The following is a 22157-nucleotide window of genomic DNA, read 5'->3' on the forward strand; positions in this document are numbered from 1 at the left end:
CGCGGTCAATCGGTGTTAATCAGTGTTGGTTAGTCACATTTTGGAAACATTCCTCCTACTCCAACCCAAAAAGAAAAAAAACAGACGATAGAAAGACCTTCATTATCGTATGACTTTTGGCGCAGCTGGAAAGGAACAACGTATAGACACACACACATACACACACGCACACACATTCCACAAGCGCTCTTCACGTCCGCCCCGTGATGTTGACCGTGATTTCTTCTTGTTTGATGACGAGATGCTTGCGCCATTTCCCCTTACCAAGACCATGGGTGTGTGCATGGGGATGATGGGGGGCATAGCAACATAAGAAAACGGGAAGAGCCCAGCAGCAATTGTGAAGACGAAGAGCGGGGAAGAAACCGAACAACTGGAGCTGTGGAGAGACGGCCGTTCGTCGTCTTCTTCCTTTCGAAATTGCTGTCTCTCCTCTCTCCCCAGGTGTGTGTACCACTACCGCGGCTGTCCTATCCGCGTCCATTCATCTTCTCGCTCACCACGCTGTCGGCCATGCGGGGTGCGAGTATGCTCTGTGGTATGCTGACCACCAGGCGGGGACCCCCGCCCTAGACTAGACCCCGCTAGTGCTGCGTTGTAAAGTTGCAAACGTCACGCGCACCACCGAGAAGAGCGCACGCGAAAGAGAGAAAAGGATTGCTGGGAGATTATGTTGGAACCATGTGTGTTGTTGTTGTTGTTGTTGTGCGGTTGGGTGACGGAGTCAGCAGCATCTTCTCCTCCCATTACCAGGTTCCACCAGATGACGGGCCTAGGCGTCCGGAGGGAAACCGGTTCCTATGCTATCGCGTTCGGCGACCACCGGTTGGGTGGTAATTGAATTGAGGGAGCAGAAATTTGTGGTCAACTCCCCCCGCCCCGTGGAATCATCTGCGCAGCTCCGTTGATCCAGGTCCGGACGAAGGAAGGGCGATAGTTAATTTATCGGTTACTGTTATGCGCTCAGAAGGGGTTGATAAAACGGGAAATAAAACCGCTTTGGTGAAAAGCAGGGATGGGCAGAAGGGGGTTCAGTTCATGATTCGTGTGTTAGCAAACACAGAGGTGAGTAGGTACCTTCGGTGTGTGTGCGTGTGAAGCACTTTTCGAGCCCCAAAGCTTTGAAGAGAGTGTATATCTTGATCATCATCAGCCGATAGCACCTTCCTTTTGTTGTTTGAGTTCCAATTTATGAGAAGCTCAGATGTGTCGGCCATAGGAAGGATTGACTGACTGAAAGCTAAATTGGTAGCTAAATGTGAACTCAACATTGAGTTGTGTTGTCTAGTAGGGAGTCTTCTTTTGTCGTGTTCTTCTTATATACTTCTGTTCCATTTTGTTGGTTAGTTCCAAGGTTGCAACACTGTCTACAATCAAAAGAGGATTATCCTAAGTTTTGAGGATCGTTTGTTTTGATAGCGCTTTTGACACTGTTTTGACAGTTCCCCTAGTGACGTCATACGCTCTAGTGATGTCTCCAATACTACATCTCCAACGGCACAACAGCTACTCGTAGTCGTAGTAGTGAGCGAAATCAGGTGGAACGAATGCCGTACGATCGATCGATCGATCGATCTACGGTCTAGCTACCACTGATCTTTATCTAGCCAATAATCCTCCCAATTGTGGACTAAACGGACCATGAAAACGGGCTTCTTTCTGCGATTAATTTGAATTTCGACGACCTCGTGTTGTATTGGGCGAACTAGCCGCCATCTCTATGCTGTGCAGTCGCAGCCGCCTGTGCTTGTGTGACGAACAGATATCGAAGGGGCAATATCGCTGCGATTGTCGACACCACCGGGCCGTTGGACGATGATAATGGCGTGGTTCGAAAGTCCTACTGGTCGGTCGGTCGGTCGGTTGGTGGTAAGCAATCAGCCTCACCTCGGGGCTCACGGGGGTCTAGGAGGAGGTGTTCGATTGAAGTTTCGTAAGAAGTTTGTGCGTCGACGTCGTCGGCTTCCTTTCATATCGGTCCCGGTAATCAACCAGCTTCAATGGTAACCGGTATGTAAAAAAGGGCACAACACTACCCTGTCCAATCAGTTAATGGGCGGCCACGAATGGTGGCCTAGAGGTTGGGGGCGCGCGCGGTGTCTAGTTTCGTTTTTGGATAGTCGGCGGTGGTCCAGGCCGGCATACCACACCATCGACTGACACTCTCCAAGTGTCGCGCGCAACCTGAGGGGGCCCCGTTTTCGGCTTCGCGGCCCATTGCTGGGAGCTGGGAAAAAAGGGCATCGTGGCGACAAGGGAAGAGAGCATGCTAATGAGTGTCAATCGTGTCTTACACGTCGTCGAGTGTCGGCGAGGGGGGGTGAGAGGTTGTTCCCTTCAAAGTCATCGTCTATGTGCTCTGTTCCGTTCCCTTCCTGTCGCTCCGGCACCGAGAGTGTGACAATGGAGGAAGTAAACAAAGTGGTGTGTGTGTGCGTGTGCGTCCCCTTATCACGCACGCGGCGGGTCGGACGCGCGCGCTGGTGACAACATCTTGTCATGTTATGTTTTCTCTTCATCTTTTTTTTTTATCTTCATCTTTACCTGCCCGTTTCTTGTTTTGTTTCATTGCTTGTGGTGGAGCGAGCAACCTTGGAATGCTGGTTTGTGCGTTCGATATGGACTTCTGCGGAATTGTTGTACGGGCACTGAGACGTCACATGCTTTTCTTGGGTTCATAATTTGGGTTCCGGTAGTGGAAGCGCACGCTCGCTACACCATCGGGGTGTACCCATCGAGGCCATCTCTATGTGGGCGCTGCCTGATGCTCTTCCAATTGAAAGTATTGTCCGCGAGGCGAAAGGCGATTTGAGCATAAACGACCTTTGTGTGTAGGCTGCTTGTAGCCTATAGCTGTCGTTTGATGTTGGGTTAATGATTGCATTAATTTGGTTGTCAAACGCGTCTCGTCTCGAAGAGATCGAGCCAACTGTGGCCCCGGTGCCGATGAATGCCGCTTTGTTAAGTTGTTTTTGGACTGTGTTAATGTGGTCGTTTCGCTGAATGGCGAAATGTTGGCTTTTATCGCTTCTCCAGTTGTCTACAATGTCTCTTCTATAGCTGTCACAATCAGCAAATATGAATACGTATTCCACTACACCATCTGATCGGCATAGTATTAATGCGGGGAACACGGAAACGGATTAGGTCAATTAATTAATTTAAATCGATCAATTTGCATACCAGAGGTTTGCTCGTGCTGCATACAATTAATTAGCGAGCTTCTAATCTTCGCTCTGTTTTCCGCTAAACGCAACCGCAACATACAGCAAACAGCGAGCAGAGCAGACCGATCGCAAAAAAAAAAAACCGACCAACTGCTCACGACCATTCCTACTACGTTGGCATGCTCTCCCGTGCGCTCGTTGTTGAATTGAGATGTTGATTGAGATAACGATTTATCATAATATAAGACGCCACATTGCTAATCTCCATTTCTTTCTTCCTCCTTCTTCCTTCCGATTACGTCAATCTTCGTTCTGGCTTCGTCGTCGTCCGTCCGGCTGTCCATCCGGCCGTCCATCCGTCCGTCCATCGTCGTGAATCAAATCTTCGGTGCCTGTCGGATGACTTCTTGCCCGTGCCTTGCGCCACGATCGACCATCCATCCATCCATCCAGATGAACGAGATGCCATACAGAAGAAAACTTTCACAAAATGGGTCAACAAACATCTGAAAAAGGTAAGACACGCGCGATTGCCAAAATAGTTTTTGCTAGATTCCGGCGTGAGTCGGTGTGCGCGCTGCCTCGAGTAGAGGGGAAGAAGATGATGATGCGCACTTTCACCGGACAGCGGCCAAAAATGCCGACGATCCGCTGATTCCTTAACACGATCCTCACCCGAGAACGTCACCGTTTCTTACCCGTTCTCTTCATTGTTTTTCTCTCGTTCGATCGCCGATTAATGGCTATGGATTTGATTATATTGCTCCCTTTGGTTTAATGTTCGTAGGACTAGGATTCACAAATTCCAATCCATATATTTTCGTCACGATTAGTGCATCATCTCCCGAATTCTGTTTAAAGTGTTCTTACACAAAATTTGCATATAGGAGCTCTTGGTTAGAAGCTTCCAACAACTTATCCCCAAATTCTCGAAATAGAATTCCAAATACAAGTCGTTTTATAGTTTCTTTGTAAAACATTCATCAGTTTCCCTCGAATTCTAGTGTCCATCGCGTTGATTGTAAAAGTGCGAAAATGCCAATGTTTTTAAAAGAGAGTTCCAATCAGCTCTACGAAAAAAGGAATCTTTGCATTCTCGCCACATACGGATCTAATCCCCAGGCTCTTCGAAGTCTTTGATTTCAACCTCCAACTTGGGGCCCAGCCCAGGAACAGTTAGATCCGCCAGAAAGTGGTGGATGATTAATTGAAGCCGTGCCGGACTCGGTCGGTGCCGGTGGCGGGAAGTATTTAGGTCAACGGGCGGCCAGTCCCCTTCCCTTGGAGGAACACAAATCTCGGCGCGCAGCATGGCGACGTCGTGTGGCGGTCGGTTGGCCGTACGGTCCCTTAGTGCTGGGATCTTCAATTGAGATTTATTCGAATCCGCTTAACCAATTCTGGGAGCGGTGCAATAGTATAGCTCGCTATGTGTCATCTTCATGTGCCAATTGCCCTAGAACCCGTTATTGGTCATGAGGGAAATGGACGTATTCTTCAGTTTTTTTTTAATGGCGAATACACTGTACGTTATTTTTATATAACATGGAGTCGTTTTAACATATTACAGTAATAGTATCTATGCCGATCCAGTTGCTGGCCAAATGTAGAAATCCCGGACGTGAAAGTCCTGATACGCGGCTCAGATCGCTTGCAGTTGTTGGTATCGGGATTCATTACGAAAAATGAAAATGGTTCCCAATTAGAAAGGCCGGACTCGGACATACCCTTGAGATCCGCTCCGGATCGATCATTTAGATGCCCGCCTCGTAGGCGGTCCGCCCCGCGGTGCTCAGAAAGACACTTTCCTGCAAATTTCTCCTACGACGCACGATTGTCCGGATGTTGGGTATCTTGGGCCGGGGGGGTGGGCGAGCGCACTTTCGCACTGGACTGGACGGTGCGGCTTCATTTGATCTACTTCACGACTCCACTGCGACCATCGCCTTTGTGTGTGTGTGTGTGAGTGTGGTATACGCAATGCTACGCCCTAGATGTTCCAGTAGCCTTCCCTGATGCCGATAAGCGATTGAAGGTACCGCGCGCGTTGCCTTGTGGCGCCAGCGATCACTGATCGAGCGCAGCAGCAGCAACAGCAGCAGCAGTAGTAGCCTCGTGCCTGGGGGCTATAAATCTTTTGCAAAACTTGCCGCGCTTATCGGAGGAATCCAGTGGTTGTCCACGGTGCGGAACACTGCGGTTAACGGGCTAGGCGCGCTAGGTGTGTCCAATCTCCGAGAGTGGTAAGCTACTTTCCACCTCGTAGCTTACGGACAAGCGCTTAAGCTTAAGAGTAGGGCAGTAAGGAAGGATCTCTTTATCGGCGTCCCGAAAGCAACATTCGCTTCGATGGCGCTATTTGTGCAGATATGTTGGATGATTTGTGGCAAAAGCAATGCCTTAGTTGGACTAAGGCATATCTGATGGCAAATGACATCACTAGTGAGTGATCTTGTAGAGTTAGTCTGTCTCCAAAAATTCTTGGATGTACGAATCATTGGATATTCAGTATGTAATCAGAAAAAATGACTTAGATTGTAATCTTCAACCTTTGAAATCCTTTCTTGAACCTTCCTGGAACCCGGAACCCAGGAAACGAGATCCGGATCATTTGAAGATCGTAAGATCGCCATCGCCAGCGCACAAGCGGATCTAAAACCTCATCACCTCATGCAAATGTGGTTGCGCCCTGAGCGACGGTGATGCTCTTGGCACATTACCATTGCTACCTTGAATTGTTTAACAACATTTACAGTAAAAAAAAAAAAAACGCTTAGAAAATTCATTGCCACCAACCCGACCCACGCGCAATGGCCACAAAAGATAAAATGCCGCCATTAGGCACGATTAAGCAGCGAGCAGGAACCACTAGCAACCATCATCCTTCCCCCCAAAAGCAGTCACGGAGTCGACAGTCAAAGTCAAATTATCAATTTGTATGCTAATCAAAAAACGCGCGAACCTCGGCGACTGTGTCTCAGCAGCGCGCCCCGTCCGTGGTGGTAGGTTGGGATTGGCGTTTTTTTTTCTTCCACGATCCGGGATTTTTGGTTCATTCGACGTGTGTTGGGCTTGTGCGATCGAGTTACTTGTGACCTTGTGCAGCGCAAGGTTTCTGCTGCTTCTCTGTGTGTGTGTGTGTGTGTGTGTGCTGGAAGAAGAAACCACGCGGAGTTTAATGAGGATTTTAAAGTCGATAAATGGAACAAACAAAAAACCGCTTTTTCCCTCCAGCACAATCGGAGGAATTGGTGGATTCATTAGTCATTAGTGGGAGTTACTTGATCGTCACCAAGAGACAGCTGCGCACCCTGATGACGAGCAGCAATGGCCGGTGGTACAGTCTTTAATGTTGCATTTGCGTGTGGCATGAGGAAACTCCTAGCCCAGCCAACAGACTGGGACTGGGTCACCATGGTCAGACCACGACCGATCCGAACACGGACTTCATCGCATGCAAGCGACGCGCAGCGGAAGCCGCTAGCGCACCCGGGGGGCAACCAACCAACCAAACGACCGTCCGCGCGCCGTCTGTTGACACGGCATACATTCTTCTTGGAGCGTGGTGCGTGGAGTGGAGGCTGGCACTGGAAGAAGCTGCTGGCATATTTGCACTGGGTGGTTGTGAGGGGTGGGGGGTGGACTGGCTCATCTGCGCCTACATTCCATGATTTCGCGCACCATCGACCCCCGTCGCTTCGCGCTACCAGAAGCACCATCTCGAAGCATTAATGAATGCAGTTTGTTATGCGCACAAAACACCCCCCCGGCAGACGCCGCCCAGTGGGAAGGGGTGGAGGACGCATCTTAGAATAGCGCCGGCGTCGTCGTCGTCGTCGTCGTCGCCGTCATTCGGACAACACTTGGTGGCATTCATGGAAGTGTGCGCACGAATGCGGGTAATGAGTGAGTGACCATGGCTGTTGTGTACTGGTGGGCCCCCGTGCCCCTCTGTATTGCATGTCGATTTGCGTGCAGTCTTTGGCCAATATGGTCTGGACGAGGTGACTGGACGGGTCGGGTCGGGTCGCACACGATAATGATAGTTTGCTGTGCTTTAATGCAACTGCTTTCCGTTTTGTTGTGATTTCATTTACGCTGTGCGTGTTCACGTTCACGGAGAAGAGGGGCATTCGAGATCGAGATGTGAATATCTGTGGTTCGGGGCGCTTGTCAAAGAGAACAAGCTGTTTAGCTTTTTTTTTTCTAGCGCTTGTGCTATTGCAGCTTCGGGAGAAGAGCATTCGAGGCTTAAAGTGGGTATTGTAGTTGGCTTGAATGCCTAACTCAACATAAATTGAGCGATTATGTTTTCATCTCAAGAGCGTAAAGTGCGTTATGGCCATATGATCACGACATCGATGGTGTTTTGAATAGCTTTTGATAGCTGCGATCCATCAGTTTGAAATGCTGATCATCGTCTACATTAGCAAGGTTTTGTAGATCGTTGTTTTGCATATATCTACAGCGTAGAAGCAGAAGGACTATAGAATTCTATTTCCTTTTTCTGTACAGAGAATGCTTCTGGCCTTATATTTGACAGAAGCACTTCAATTGACTCAAACGTTTTTGTACAAGTATACATTATACAGCTCCCTTAAAGTGAATGTTTTCATTGCAACAGATTATGAGGGAAAAGTCTATATCTTTAGTATTCTGCTATGGTTTTTCCCGAATGGCAATTTACTAGTTCTTGGACTTCATTTACTACTTTCTTGAGTGTGAAATTTAACACTAAAAACATGTTTCAGAATGCTAATTTTGAGCTAATTCCCTCAAATTACAAGAACAACTGAGTTATTTTCAGTATCGTCTTCTCCGTTGTCCATGCAGTATGAAAAATAGTTTATCCACCCCTGCATGAAATTTACGTTTTGGCTGTTTTCTCCAAACAACCAAGTCCGAAAATCAAAGATCGTATCGATGTGTATTTCCTGACGCTGCTTACGGTTTATTGCAACTTCGACACTTTAACTCGTAACATGAATCGCGAGAAAACACCATTGCTTTGTATTCCCGATCCAGCATCGATTTTCTTGTTGGCGGAACCATTCGATCGCCAACTGATCTCGCATGCGACAGACTGCGCGTAATAAAATGCGCGTTACATTACCCGGGGTCCGGGGTCCGCGGTCTGTGACTCATCGCATTCCCAACCCCTACGTTTCACTTTTGATTTGATTTTGCATCGAAAAAAAAGAAAAATAAATCACTTCTCCCTCCGTCTGCGAAAGGTCTCCACGCATCTCCCTTTGCCGAGATCCCTAAATGGCCTTGAAAGGAGAAGCAGCACAACAGAAGCCGTCCTTCGGTAGTCCCCCTTCCCCTGGATGGCTGGCTGGCGCACTGAGCCGGTTTCGCGTGCGTTGATCGCTGGCTGACCCTTTTTTTCGTTAAGGATTATTTTACTCACTTCTCACATTCGACGACATTTGCATACAATGGGTGGACGATGTCCACCCTTCTCGTCGCTTCGGCACGGCCCATGTAAGGCGCACACCGTGAGCATACAGCATTGGTCATCCGCGGCCGAGATCTCTCGAGGCACACGAACACGCCAAGCACCAAGCTGGCTGGCTGGCTGGCTGCCGACGAGATGTCTCCGATCCGATAATGTCTCTCCTCGTATGAGCACCGCACACCTCGACGATAATAATGGCCATGCGTGGTGGAAGAAGCCATGCTAGCGGCAGCGGCGGGCAATTATTTATTGTTTCCCTCGACGGGGGAAGTCCTCCGCACAGATCTCCCCACCGCTTCGTGTAATCCAGTTTTCATGTTTTGTCCTAGCACCTTCTCTTCTTCCTCCGTCTTGTCCTTAAAAGAGGGTCATCCTTCAACAAGGCGGAACCACCACCTCGAATACGATGACTCTGGCGTAGTATAGGAGCGGATTCAACCGAAAGGTCTGTGCACCATTTCTTTCCCACCGTTTTCCTTCGAAACGTTAAATCCCCGGCGTGATCTATGGGTGCGCTCGGTTTACGGGGCGAACACCACGAACCGCCGTTGGCACAAGGGGACCGCTATTCCGCGCATGAACGCTAGTTTCACTTTTCTGTTCAACGAAATTGCTATGCCCCCCTCCGGGGGACATCACAGTAGAAGTAAAAGGGAGAAGGGGGAGGGTGTTTGCCATTCCCACCTCCTAAGCCCTGGACACTGGGATAATCATGGCCAGCAAGTAGTAGCCGCTGGAACCACACACACCCTGAAAGATGGGAACCTCCTTCCGCGTGACTATCTGATGCCATCTTGACCAGCATGAGGTGGTATGGTGCTGGCTGACTAGCTGCGCGAAGGTGCAATTATCGTGGAGAAACTATCGCATCGCGGCGGAATCGTGGAATTTCAGAACCGGGAAGCAGCCAATGTGCGGCAATGATTTGCAACCAACTTCCCAGTCCATCCGTCCGTCCTTCGGAACAGTTAGTGGCCGGCGGGCGGAAAGTGTCAAAACAGCGGGCACAATACTAGCCGAAGAGATGCAGCAGCCCATGCTATTTGCGCATACCATTTATTAGCTTTGGCACGACGAATGCCTGTGTGTTGTGAATAGGGGAGGGAAAGCATCGTTTCGTTTTACGACGAGGCGAAGGTTGGGTGTTTTTTTTTGGGGAAGGGCGAGGAAACTGATCTTCACATTAAGGTGGAATGCATATGACTAGTTACCATCGCGTCGTCGTCGTCGTCGTCGGTTTTTCGTGCGCGCTAGGATAGATTGGCGTGACGTTCGTGTTCGTCATATACCGCGTATTATCCTCTCAGCTTTTTTTAGTCTTCTTCGTAGGAGGAACAGAATGAATAATCTGTCATTTTGGTCATTACTCTAGTCCAGTGCATTTGTGGCTTTTGTATTCGACTATATGCGAATACTTGGCATATATTAGAAACAGACATGCTAATCTTCCTTTTCTATGGATTGATATGTTCATTGTTTTAGTTCTTTTCAACAAGTCCTGAAGTGCCCATATTGGAACGGGTACTAATGTTGGATTCTGCCTTACTTATTTATATATATACAGCTAACGTACAGCTGCATCTGAGAAAGTGTTTCGAATTCTGGTGTTTCACTTTTCGGTTACAGTATCGACACCGGCACCACTCTATTTTCGAGGTAATTCGGGAGACTTAAGAATAGTTTAAGGATTGGATCATCATCTATTAATGTCCTTACCGTATTGTCCGTATAAGGTATACGCGCTGCTCTATTGTAACTTCGTGATACAACGCTCCACGTTGTTTAAGGTTTGCCATTAAAGCTCAGGTTGCAAGCCTCAGAGCCGTAGCTATAAAGGTATCATACAATATAATAGTCACAGCCTCGGCCTTGTCGATAATTTGTTCAGGAGGATAAGTTGCCATTTAAATCTCCAATTTACGATGCATATGATTATTAAACAAGAGATGCATATGACGACTAAGGAGACTTTCCGTATTCTTTGCCTTGATCTGGAGTGTCTGGATACCTTCTGCAAAAACCTTGATGAATTCACTTTCTAATCGGTTTTAGCACCTACTTGCACATTTTTGGAACCCCGGATATAAATTGACCCTTGTTGTCTGACTTAGAAGTATTCACTCCTAAGTCCCACCGACTCATTTCCACCGTTTTCTGTTGTTGTGCATTCCACAGCAATCGACTCCGCAATTCGTCCTTCGAAATCCAATACCGTCGTTGGCTTCACGCTCTCCTCTCTCTCTCTCTCTGCAGCGACTTGGCGTGGCGCCTAACGCCTGACGCCTGCACCTTAATCAATCGTGCAAAATGCACACAAACCTGACACTCATCGTAACCGATCGACCTTTTGGCGCTTCATCTCTGGCTACATTTTTCATTTACAAAAACTTATTACCCTTTCTTGCTCTCTCCCTCTCTCTGTAAACACTCCTTGCACAGCAGCTACTGTGCTGTGTTTGTTTGCTGTCTGTGGTTCTGTGGCTCTTGGTGCGGCAGAGTTCGTCGGCAAAGGAGCGTAATTATTGATTGCAAGGTTTGAGTTATCGGTCGTAAATAACGTTGTTTTACGACGTCCCCTCCCCCAACTATATGACCTCAGCGCCGTGTGCGGTGTTGATGGTGGTGTTCTCTGTTGTCACCGTGACTGAGTGGCAGCTCGGACACCGAGAGTGGATCGAATTCATGCTAGATGCATGCAAGTCAGCCATCATATGCCCCCGTGCACACCCCTTGTGCCAGTGGGTACATTCAAATTAACGATCATGTCATTTTCCCCTCCCCAGCTGGCCTGCTGGCCTGCCTGCCTCTCCAGTGGGCGTGCAAAAGGCTAGCCGCACATTTGATGTTGTGTTTCATCTTGTTAAACGATCTGCTTATGACTCCTCGTGAGGAGCGCACGGTCCAAGGCGAGTGATGTAAGGCGGAATCCGTCATGTAAAAGCGCACGCAGCTCTCAATCACTTTGATGATGGTGGTGCCTGGTGCCTGGTCGAGAGCCTCATTTTGTTAGTTGTTCCCTGGGCAGGATCGTGAAGTTTTTAACAACAGATCGGAGCTGCGCTGGTGGCGCGCAATGTGCAATGTAATCGCTCCTAGGAGACCGCAGTTGGTACGGAAGGCACGTGCCTCGGCTGCGCACGTATCGTTTCGCTTTTCTTTTTTCCTCCTGCCCCCTCACATCTCCTTTGGGCGGCCCCGACGACGACTTGGAGCCAATTAGTGCGGTGCGGTCTCGTGAGGCGCATTTGTTTTGGGACGTTATGTGTGTATGTTTTATTGTTGTTGTTGTTTTTTTTGTGCTCACGGGCTATCATTCGCCCGTTCCTCACAGAACACGCTTCTCTCCCTCTCTCTGTCTCGGGCACATTCCGAGAGCTGCGTGTGCGCATTTCGAGATGCGCGTTGCGGTTCAGTGTCGCAGTGAAGCGCAAGGTAAGGGCACAAAACGAGATCGAACCCAGGTCCTATGTACGGCGGCGCATAAAAAAAACCTAGATCCGACGAGGGGGCACCCCATCGGGGGCTAATACAGCTAATATGGTTGCCCTATAGTTGAGGGCATAGGCTTTGACGGTTTGTTTTGCTCTACTTCAGGAGAAGCCGTTCATAAGTACAGGGTTTTAGTAGCGCGATGGTATCACTTGGTTGTTCCGTGAAACACGTTTCTCGTGCTATTCGTTAGCTCAGGCAGGTCTCTGCATCGTCTGCTGTGACTCTCGGATTAGAGGTGCTGTGCAAGAGAGGAGCTCTGGAAATTGTCGATCCTATCCGATTTTTTTGTTCGTTTATAGAGCCCAAAATCATGGCAGGTCATGTTCTGACGAAGAAGTATTGTTGAAGAAACTGATTTGATATATTAGTCTTTAACAAAACTGATATTTATACCTATATCATCATCATCCTTTTAGGTACATCATGTATTCCTTTAGGTACTCTGACGTATAAGTATCGCTTCTTCAACTACAGCCAATTGATCTGTGATGGTAAAAGTTGTAGAAACAGATGAGGATTTTACAAGATTGATTAACGGATGATCCCTCAAGTGAGATGTCCAAATACGGAGTGATATTGTGTTACTTTGTACAAATAACATGTACAATATGCAGTACAACATGTGCAGTACATACACTATCGTTTTAATAAATAAATAATAATATATACAATTTGCATTTGGTACAACAATGTAGCACTAGCTTTGCAGACGCTACCATCTGTTACTCTGCCAGGCATGATCACATCCCTTCCAGTTGCTACCAGTCTCCCCCGGGTACCGACAACTGTTTTACAATTTAAATACAAATAGGTCACAGTCCAAACAGAGATGTGCTATCAATTTGTTCGACACGATCCCTTAAATGGGCGATGCGCAATTCAATGCGCACTCTACTCTCCGGTGTCCTAGCTCCTGTGTGCGCGCTGTATGTTCTCCGGTAATGGGAACCCAATTTGTTACGGGGATAAATCTCATAAGCCTCCCTCCTCCCCCCCTCCGTCGACATGCAACGTGGACTAAACTCCGTAGTCAGCACACCAGTCAGCCACAGAGCCGGTGCGATGGCCTACGAGCGCTGGATCCGTTTTCAATTCCTTTCCCTCGTCTAGCTAAGCTTCTAATGTTACCTCCCCAAGAGCGCACAAGCACAACCTGTCAGAACGGCGCATGCGAATTTAATTGAATCACGCAGAACACGTGTTCATACCGATCGCTACACAGAGGAACCCCTCTCCATTCCTTAGCTCTGCTCCCGAGTATGCAGGAGTAAAACAAAACAAAAAAATCCGATAATTTCCAGATGCTGCTTACCTTCATGTTCTTGATTATGGTAGGATTGGTGTGCTGGCGTGCTGGTGAACTTAAGGTGCGAAGCATCGATAAAGTGGCTCATCTTGCCTTCTCCAGTTGCTGCTGCCCTGAAGCGTGTGCTGTCAGTCATCGCTTGGATTGAGGTTGCCACCAGTTGCTGTTGCGCTCGGGTGGTAACTGATATACACGTCGGGCGACGAACCTTCAATCGTCAATCTGTCGCCATCGAACGCATCGGCGATTGATGATGAAACCACAGCTCGGCACTGGCACTGGTTGGCACTGCCTGCCAACCAGCGAACTGCAAATGAAAAAACGTGTTTCTTTTCTCCATTTTGTACATTTGTTTGCGAAGAAATGAGCGAGATGCACCGCACAAAATGGTGACATAAAGTTTCGATTAAGGACGGTTGATTTGCGTTGATTGTTGTTCTTCTGGCAACTCGGTCTGATTTAAAATCATTACTGTGGCCTGCCTGCTTTGCGACATTTCAATAAGGCGCTGCGCTTCATGGGTGGAAAGAAGGTTGATTGGATGAGTTATGACAGCGAGAGAGAGAGAGAGGCCTCTCTTTGCCAATGATAAGTGAGGTCTTAACTCGGTGGCAGCAGGAAGAAGCACATTAAACAGTGTCGATTTGCATGGGAAATCACCAAGAGTCGAGTGAGTTTTTGCGACCAAACTACGGGCACCACAATTAATATCCATTGGTTGGACTCGGACTCCCTGTTGGACAGTTCGCAGTGCTGCTGCCATTGGTGAAGGCAGACCATTAATAAAGCTGCCGGGTTCCCTGCGCCAGAGGATGATTGAAGACGCTTCGCCCAAAGTGTCACGAGCATCGTTAACGCGGGCTGGCATGTGCTGTGTGCTGCAACAACATTGCTGCTGCTGCTGCTCGTGCATGTGCAGCAGCATCTTGTTTGGAGTGCTTTGTTAACGGAACATTTGTCCTCTTGGTGGGTGACGATGACGTGGATGGCAATAATCATGATCAATTAAAGAGAGGGAGAGAGCGGGCGCGGGGTGCGCAGTTATTGAGAATTCGTTTGCTAGCAAATAAAAATGGTTGATCGATTGGTTTATGGTTGGTTGGGGCGCGGTGCTGACCAGCCAGCCAGCCAGCCTCCTCGCGGATGGTGCTCCATTAGCAGCCCGGGGGATGTTACGGTGTTAATCAATTTACGCTTAGATTGGTAATGTTGATCCACTCCGTTTCTGTGTCATTTCGATAATTGTCGGTTTGACAGCGCGCCGAACGCCGTTGCGTGAGTTTACGCGCTGCAAAGTGCTTGTGGAGTCGATGTAGCAGTGGTCTTTGGTGTCACCCATATTGAACAACAAATTGGTTGTTTTATTTAGTTTTTTTTTTTTAGCTGATTATGAGTACAGTATCTTCGTCAAAAGATGGCAAAATGATAATTCATATTCTTTTTCAATTTCTTTTGTTTTTATTTTCTCAATCTTAAGTCATAAACACAGGTCTAAGGCATAAGAACACAACATGCATCCTGTAGGGGCTCGCCTTTGCTCATTGAAAATGATTTCAGACATCATTTATGATTTAGTGTTGTCGCTTATTCGCCTCTTCTGTCTGTTCCTTTTAATTAAAACCACCGTCGAGTGAATGCATGGAATGGTACGATGTGAATGCCGAACAAACATGTGTTTGGAGCATCCCGAGCAACGTCGAGTTCCCATTAGTCTTTCTCCAATTCATTCCAATGGTGGCTAATGGCAAACGAAGAAGACATACGTGTCGACATAAACGAACGAACGAACGCGGATGCCTTTTGGGCGAACAATCCGGAAAGCCATAAAGACGAACCACACACACAATTCGTCACACGGAATTGCACATCATGCTCTTGGGCTGCTCTGCCCATCATCCTCTGCCAGAAGGAGAAGGGACGACTGATCAGACCATCAGTCCGCGGTGTCCGCGGTGGTTCGCGCTCTTCTTACTACATGTCTGCACATTTCGCATCAACCATATGTCTGCGTGACTGCGTGCTGTGTCTGTGCCGTCTGTGCTCAGCAACTCCAAATTGTAGAGTGTAATAGTTTAGGTGGTGGTATAACCTTTTTTTGCCACCCATCCGCCAAAGACTTTGTTTTCCTTCGAGCACAGCGCAGCACGACGCTGTGTTTGGTGCTCTGTCGGAAGATCGGATTCGGATTTTGCTTTTTCACGAGACGGCAGAATTTTGCAATCTATCCTCCTCCCCTTGCCCGCGTGTCTGTCTCGCGTCTCGGTACGTTGACCTGGCGCGACGTAGACGTAGACCATATGCCAATCGTGGACACCAACCGTGGTTTTATGGCGACGCTCTTGGGTCCAGTGCCGGGCGTGTAAAAGGCTGAACCGTGCGTGCGTCCGTCTGTTGCACTCGCCAAAGGGCTGACTTCACGCTGGGTGAGCTTGAACCTTCTTTGGTCTGTTTACGGAAGGGAAATCTATTTTTCGCACCAGGAGAGCAAGCGAGCGTCTCTAGGGGAGCGTCTTGGGCCCCGGGCCCCGCGTCGTATTGTTGCCGTTGATGAATGATGATGAGTGAAAGGTTGGTTCTTATGCACGACGGTATCGTAAAAGGAAAATGTTGTGCTTCGGTTGTGCGATGCAACACTTTTTGACATTTATGAGCACACTATTTGAAGTATGCAAAATGGTTCGTCACTTCGGCAGCAGACGAGTTCCAACATGTCTACTGTACGTGTAGTGGAGCAAAGAGAGAGAGGGAGGTAGAACTAAATAAATATTTGCACGGAAATGCGAATAGAAACAGCCCGGATCGAATATTCTGTGACTGTCCCGAGGTGTGATATTGTATGCGTGTTCTCTGGAGCAGCAAGAGTGCATCGCAATGTTAGAATAGAGTATTTTCATTCAGATGATCTGTCTTAGAACTGAAGATCAGCCGGGGAATATTTCACTTTCTTTTATTTTATTTCGGCTGGCATATCCGTATCCTATGTTTATGTTATTGATCTCATGTAAGAGAACGGAATGTTTCAATACTTGTCCCTTAAATTATCCACTCCTTTTCATGTTTGTTTTCTTCTTTTTACAAAAAAAATGAACTTATAACTGCAAATTCACATTATTCGAAGTAAAATGATTGCACAATGAAACATGTTTAGCTCCTAAAAAAACTTTGTAGTAAATTTAGTAATATAATTAATGTGTTTCAGTTTAAACGTTTATTCGAGATACTTAGGAACTCAGGAAAAGTGTAGGCGTTTCTTTGTTATCTTTTCCAAATATGTTATTACACTAAGCTGTTAATCGTACAAACTAAGCGCTGATAGTAAAGCCTTATGAAGGATTTGTGTTACTTATCAATAACCTTCTCTGACTGTCCGATAACGTTCCTTGGCATTACGGATAGCAGGTGATATTGTTCGGCTTCCGCGTTCAAACTGCGTCTCTCAATGATAGGTTTGCCTACCCCAATGTCGTTTTAATGAAAACACTGTCAGTTGATTGGGTTTTTTTTTAACAAATCGTCCCAAATCGGCCGGCAACACGCAGGAAGTGTGAAATCGATGTGCGATTGAACGCACTTTTCTGGAGTCGACTGGCCGTAACAGCTAACGACACCGGACAGTTTGAAATGAAAAGAGTAAAATCCCGGAAACATCGGTCCATCCATTGCCGATTGATCGTTACTCTTCCTGACTTTACCTGTCGTCGCATCGCAAACGCCAAAGCTGTAAAATTAACGGCATAGCAAAGGCTCGAGCAAGCAGCAGCAGCATCGGTAGCCAGTATGTTGTTGTACATCGTCAACGAACGGATTGATTAGCCTTCCAACCAGCTCTAAAGCATACCCAGGCCGCAACAACGCAATTGGTTTTGGGTTTCGGTTGGTCTCTAATGTTCGCTTCTCCCTCCGATGACTTCCTTCATTCCTCCCCTGGGGAGGACACTAATTGGTGGAGAAGCGAAATTGCCTTCGCCGCAGGCAAATCCCTCCCCATCTCCTGCTGGCGGCATCGGCCAAATTGACCTTTGACAGCGGTGGCACCGCAGCGCGCACATTCCGTCACGCGGAAGCAAGTGTTTTCGGTGAAAGCTCGACCAATTAATCGATGATTGAGGAGACGTGCAAGTTGGTTAGTCGATGGAAATGAACACGACGACGATCAGTCTCTCATATCCAATCCTTTCGGGAAAACAACTGCATGAGTGGTATGGAAACGATCGGCGCTTTTGGATGATTTTCCCCTTCGTGACTGTGAAGTTTAGAGGAAATGTAGAAAATGTATCAACTCTTGCATTTGTGTTTTTGTTTCTTGAAAAACTATTCAAACTGTTCCGCACCGTCGGTCGCTGTAATGATAACGTTTCCGTATAGACGTAGACAAATTTGTGCGAGTCGCTGTGACCTTATCACTTGGTTCTATCGTTCTTCACAAACAACTTTGATAAGTTATCGGTGCGGCATTGTTTGTACCGTCAGCTACGAATGTGTAGGTATGGTTTTGCGGGTTTTGGTCTAAAAATTGGGGTCACTTTTGGAAAGTTAACACGAAGACATCCAAAATAGCAGTACCAGTTATCTTTTGGGCCCAAGTTTTGTTGTATACTTGCCTCGTTACACTTCACATTAATATTCATTCGTTTTTTTCCTTCCACTTTCTGCTCCCAATTTGTTCGCTAAAGCATTGGAAATATTCAAAGGTATGCTAAAGAAAGTATTATGTTACTGTTATTTCTGGCCGCAGTAGTGTTTATAATGTTTTGTAAAATGCTTTTTATCATTGTTTGTTTTTGCGTAATGCATTTGAAGAAATGAACAGTTTTATTCCTTTTTTTTTTGGATTTGCGATTTGCAATTAGAATTATGGCACATGCACTTTCATATGATTGCAACATGTTGGTATGATTGTGTAGAAGTTGGAATGTTTTTGTTCTTTATTTTTTGGTTGTGTGGCCGCCTGATTGTTTCTTTCCTCGTATACAAGCAACATTTCGCTAATCGGCTATTCAAACCATCGTTTCGATTCTATTTTTCTTCTGCCAAACTTTATTACAGACCTACACCCACTTACATGTTTGTGTAAACATCAACGGAACTCCCTGTTGTCCGCCAGCTGTAAGTGCTACCGCGTTAACCAGATTGCCCAGTTTGGTTGACCAAATTACACTTTGGTGTTTGAGATCCTTTTCGTTTGTTTGTTGTTTGGAGTGTTCTTCGATTTTTTCCGTTTTTGTTTGATTCATCATCTTTGTTTGTGCCCCTTTAGGGATTGCGCATTTGAGTTTTGCGAGTTTTCGTAATCCCCATAACTGCAATTATTTGCTTTTCTCAGTTTTTCTCACTTTATCGGCGAAACGTGCATGTGCAATATCGATGTTTGCTGGTAAAACAGCCTCGCAGAATGCAGGCATTTCTTGTTTATTCGTTTAACGCTACGAGTGAACATTTCGCAATGTTCATATCCAACATGCTGCCGCGTTATCGTTATCGAGCTGCTGGGCTTTAGCAGTGTGCTTATACTGGATTTAACATTTCATTGCACTGCATTGAACGTTTGTGCTATCCGATAAATGTCGGCTGGCTGCTGTTACTCACACTTTTATCATGTGCTCACCAGATGTTTCTTTTCCTTACAAATCACTGTAGGTGTGGATCAGTTGCATAACAATTTTACTGATACCTGTTTCTCTTATAATCTACATTATCTTTAGGCTTCCCGGCGTGTGGATGACCTGTTTGAAGATCTGCGCGATGGACACAATCTTCTTTCTCTTTTGGAAGTATTATCTGGCGAACATCTTGTAAGTATTGCTGTTGAAAGTGTGACTGTAACCTTCAAATGTGATACTGACTCTACTTCATTTTTTCTTCTAACTAGCCAAGGGAGAAAGGAAAAATGCGCTTCCACATGCTGCAGAACGCTCAGATGGCGCTGGACTTTCTGCGATACAAGAAGATCAAATTAGTCAATATCCGCGCGGAGGATATTGTCGATGGCAATCCGAAACTAACACTCGGCCTGATATGGACCATCATCCTGCACTTCCAGGTACGTACGCTAAAACGGTTTAACAGTTAGCTTTGCGTTCGGAAAGAGAGACGGTTTTGTTTTTCGGAGATCGCAACATAATGTGCGATAATATTCAGATTGTTGGGTGATTTGATTTTGATTTGGGTTTTGTCAATGGTACATTCCTCAAAACATACCTAGAATTTATGCCATTTGAACATTTATGAACAAACCGCTTCGGTTTCTCAAGCAAAAGCATGTTTTTGAGGAAGTAATTTTGAGGCCAAAGTATCGGTTCAGTTTGTGCACTCGATTCATGCACCTTCAACGTAGATGATTCTCTGTAAGCCATTTTTTCTCATTTCGGGCTTTTCAAAGTAACATAAAGTTTCGTGATTTGATTCATCAATCGATATTCCTCAACACTACATACGCAATGCAAACGATTTGAAACATCACACTTTTCGCATGCTCTCCCCGTTGGAATAATCTCCCTTTCCATGCAAAACGAAAACAAAAAAATGAATCACTACTGGCGATTAATACAAAATCAACCCTATCGATATGCTATTTGGTTGAATCGATTTGCAAAACATTCATTAACTCAACTGTGTACCACCATTTTGCCACATGAACACCACACACCTTCCCGTTGTTTTAGTGGATTCGACGGGTAAGTCGCCAGCGCCAGCCCTAGGATTTGCTAGACACCTCATCTCTGCTGCTGCTACTGTTGTTGCTGCTATTATATTTGATTCGCTGTTGCGCTTGTTGTGGAACATGTTAAATGTTCATTACCATTGCCGTGCACACCACCGTGCGCTCAAAATTTGCATGCGCCGTCAAGACGATCTGGATCCATCCTCATCTGTTCGAGCTAATGTAGGAGGTTTACACAGTTTTCTAAAATTTCTTGCAAACCCGCATGAATAGATGATATACAGTGCGACTCTACTTGACGCCGAATCCGTGTCGGACGGTATGGCGGATTTTTCGATGCAGATATTTGTATGTTAATTTTGAGTTTCACGAGATTTAATATGGTTATCCGTGGACCGGTGTCTGATTTGTATTTCCTGTCCGCGGATTATTACGGGGCAATCGTGAATGTGTCACTATAAACTTGTAATTTACGACATTGACCAATTTGGTATGTCAAGTTTTGATTCCTAACACGTGGGTGTGGTTTGGATTCAAGGGGGTATCCCATAACCCACAACACCAACCGACGGGCACAGTAAAATGTGAATTTTGGATATTGATTGCGTTTTTGGTAACACCCGGAGTGACTTTTATGGATTCCTGTATTAAGGAATGAACTATCGCGCGCTACCTTATATCTGGTTGACAGGGAACGGGAAAAAATAGTTTTTACTCGTGCAAACCGGAACGATATGGCAGTGTTAGACATTTAGAACTGCAATAAATGTTGCAAATTGAACCCTGTCCCCCAAAGCTCGTACGAATCGTAGGCAGCGGAAACTCGCTAATGAACACATTAATGCACAGTCTGGCGGAGTCTCCGGGGGTTGCTTCTAAAGTGCAACTGAAAATAGTTGGTCTCCTTGAATGCACGCGACACGTACAGTGCAACAATATCTGCAGCTAGGGCCGGGTGTGGGCATACAGTTTTCGATCAATTGTATGTAGGTAGATGTTTTGCAATTGGAATTGAGCTATTGGATTCAGTTCACTTTCACAACAAATGGGTGGGTTTCATGATTGTGTGAAGCACAGGTTTAGCGCGGTGCTGCATGTGTGTGGTGTAAGAATCGATCGTATTATGAACCGGTTCCTCAATGCTCAATGGATTCATTCATTTTTATGTCTATTCATTATCGCATCAATCACGCTACCGAGCTGGCTCCGGTGGATAGTGATTGGCAATAATAACGCAATGCGTGCCAGCGATGGGTTGTACTAGCAGCAGCGTCAGACAATTGTCTCATACGGCCGGAGATATCCTCCTACCAGAGCACCGATCATCAGCGATTCCTTCTGGCCGACAGAGTGCCATTAGTGGCGCCATTTTGCATACCGATAATCGACAATTAGTCAGGCTCATGCAATGTGTTTGGTCTAACGAGCGAGACCATTTGTTCGTTGGTTTGAATGCCCCATTACTGTTAGATAGAGACAGAGAGAGAGAGCAAAAGAGCGAGACAGCTGCAGTTCGTCGCTTAACGATGATCTTCATGATCATGTCGTTTGATTACAATTCGATCGATTTGAATGTATATAGCTTCCTGCGCCGCGCACTTTGAGTGGTTCCACAAACCCCGGGGTGACATAGCACCCCGCAATCATGCCATGTCAACCGGGCATCCGGTTTGCGAAGGTGTATAATATACGATCATGCGAACACTTCTGTCGGCATTTGGCCGCTCCATTTTCTGGTTCCCTTCAATGCCCACACAATGGGAAGTCCAGACCCCAGAACACACCGGACTGCGCGTGGCTTACAGCTGTTTTATTAGCATATTTGCCTTGGAAGCCGACGCGGTGTGGTACAGTTCGCTGGAACTGTAGGTGTAACACTGGCATCCATTTCAAGCCACAGAACTTGATCACCTATGGGTTTTATGAATGAAATAATGTATTTTGGCTTTTAAGAAACGCCTGCACGTGTCGCGTTAGGGTGTGATTGTGTTGAACGTGTTGTGATCTATTTTTCTTTTAAGGAATAGGGGCTTACGGATGGATTGAGGAATGTGCAAAGGCGTACTTCCG

The 22157-nt window shown here is 46.6% G+C and overlaps 1 protein-coding gene across 34 annotated transcripts in view; it reads left to right on the top strand.

Moving 5' to 3' along the window:
* The window catches only part of LOC125957803 (dystonin), a 164679-nt gene that overhangs the window by 72494 nt on the left and 70028 nt on the right, over positions 1-22157 (top strand). For all 34 annotated transcript variants that reach the window (XM_049690747.1, XM_049690748.1, XM_049690745.1 and 31 more), the window contains 3 exons: positions 3621-3682; positions 19129-19218; positions 19296-19466. In XM_049690747.1, coding sequence (XP_049546704.1) covers positions 3621-3682; positions 19129-19218; positions 19296-19466 — 323 coding nt within the window. The remainder of the gene's footprint in view (positions 1-3620; positions 3683-19128; positions 19219-19295; positions 19467-22157) is intronic.

The sequence above is a fragment of the Anopheles darlingi genome, chromosome 3, assembly GCF_943734745.1.
Source record: "Anopheles darlingi chromosome 3, idAnoDarlMG_H_01, whole genome shotgun sequence".
NCBI lineage: Eukaryota > Metazoa > Arthropoda > Insecta > Diptera > Culicidae > Anopheles > Anopheles darlingi.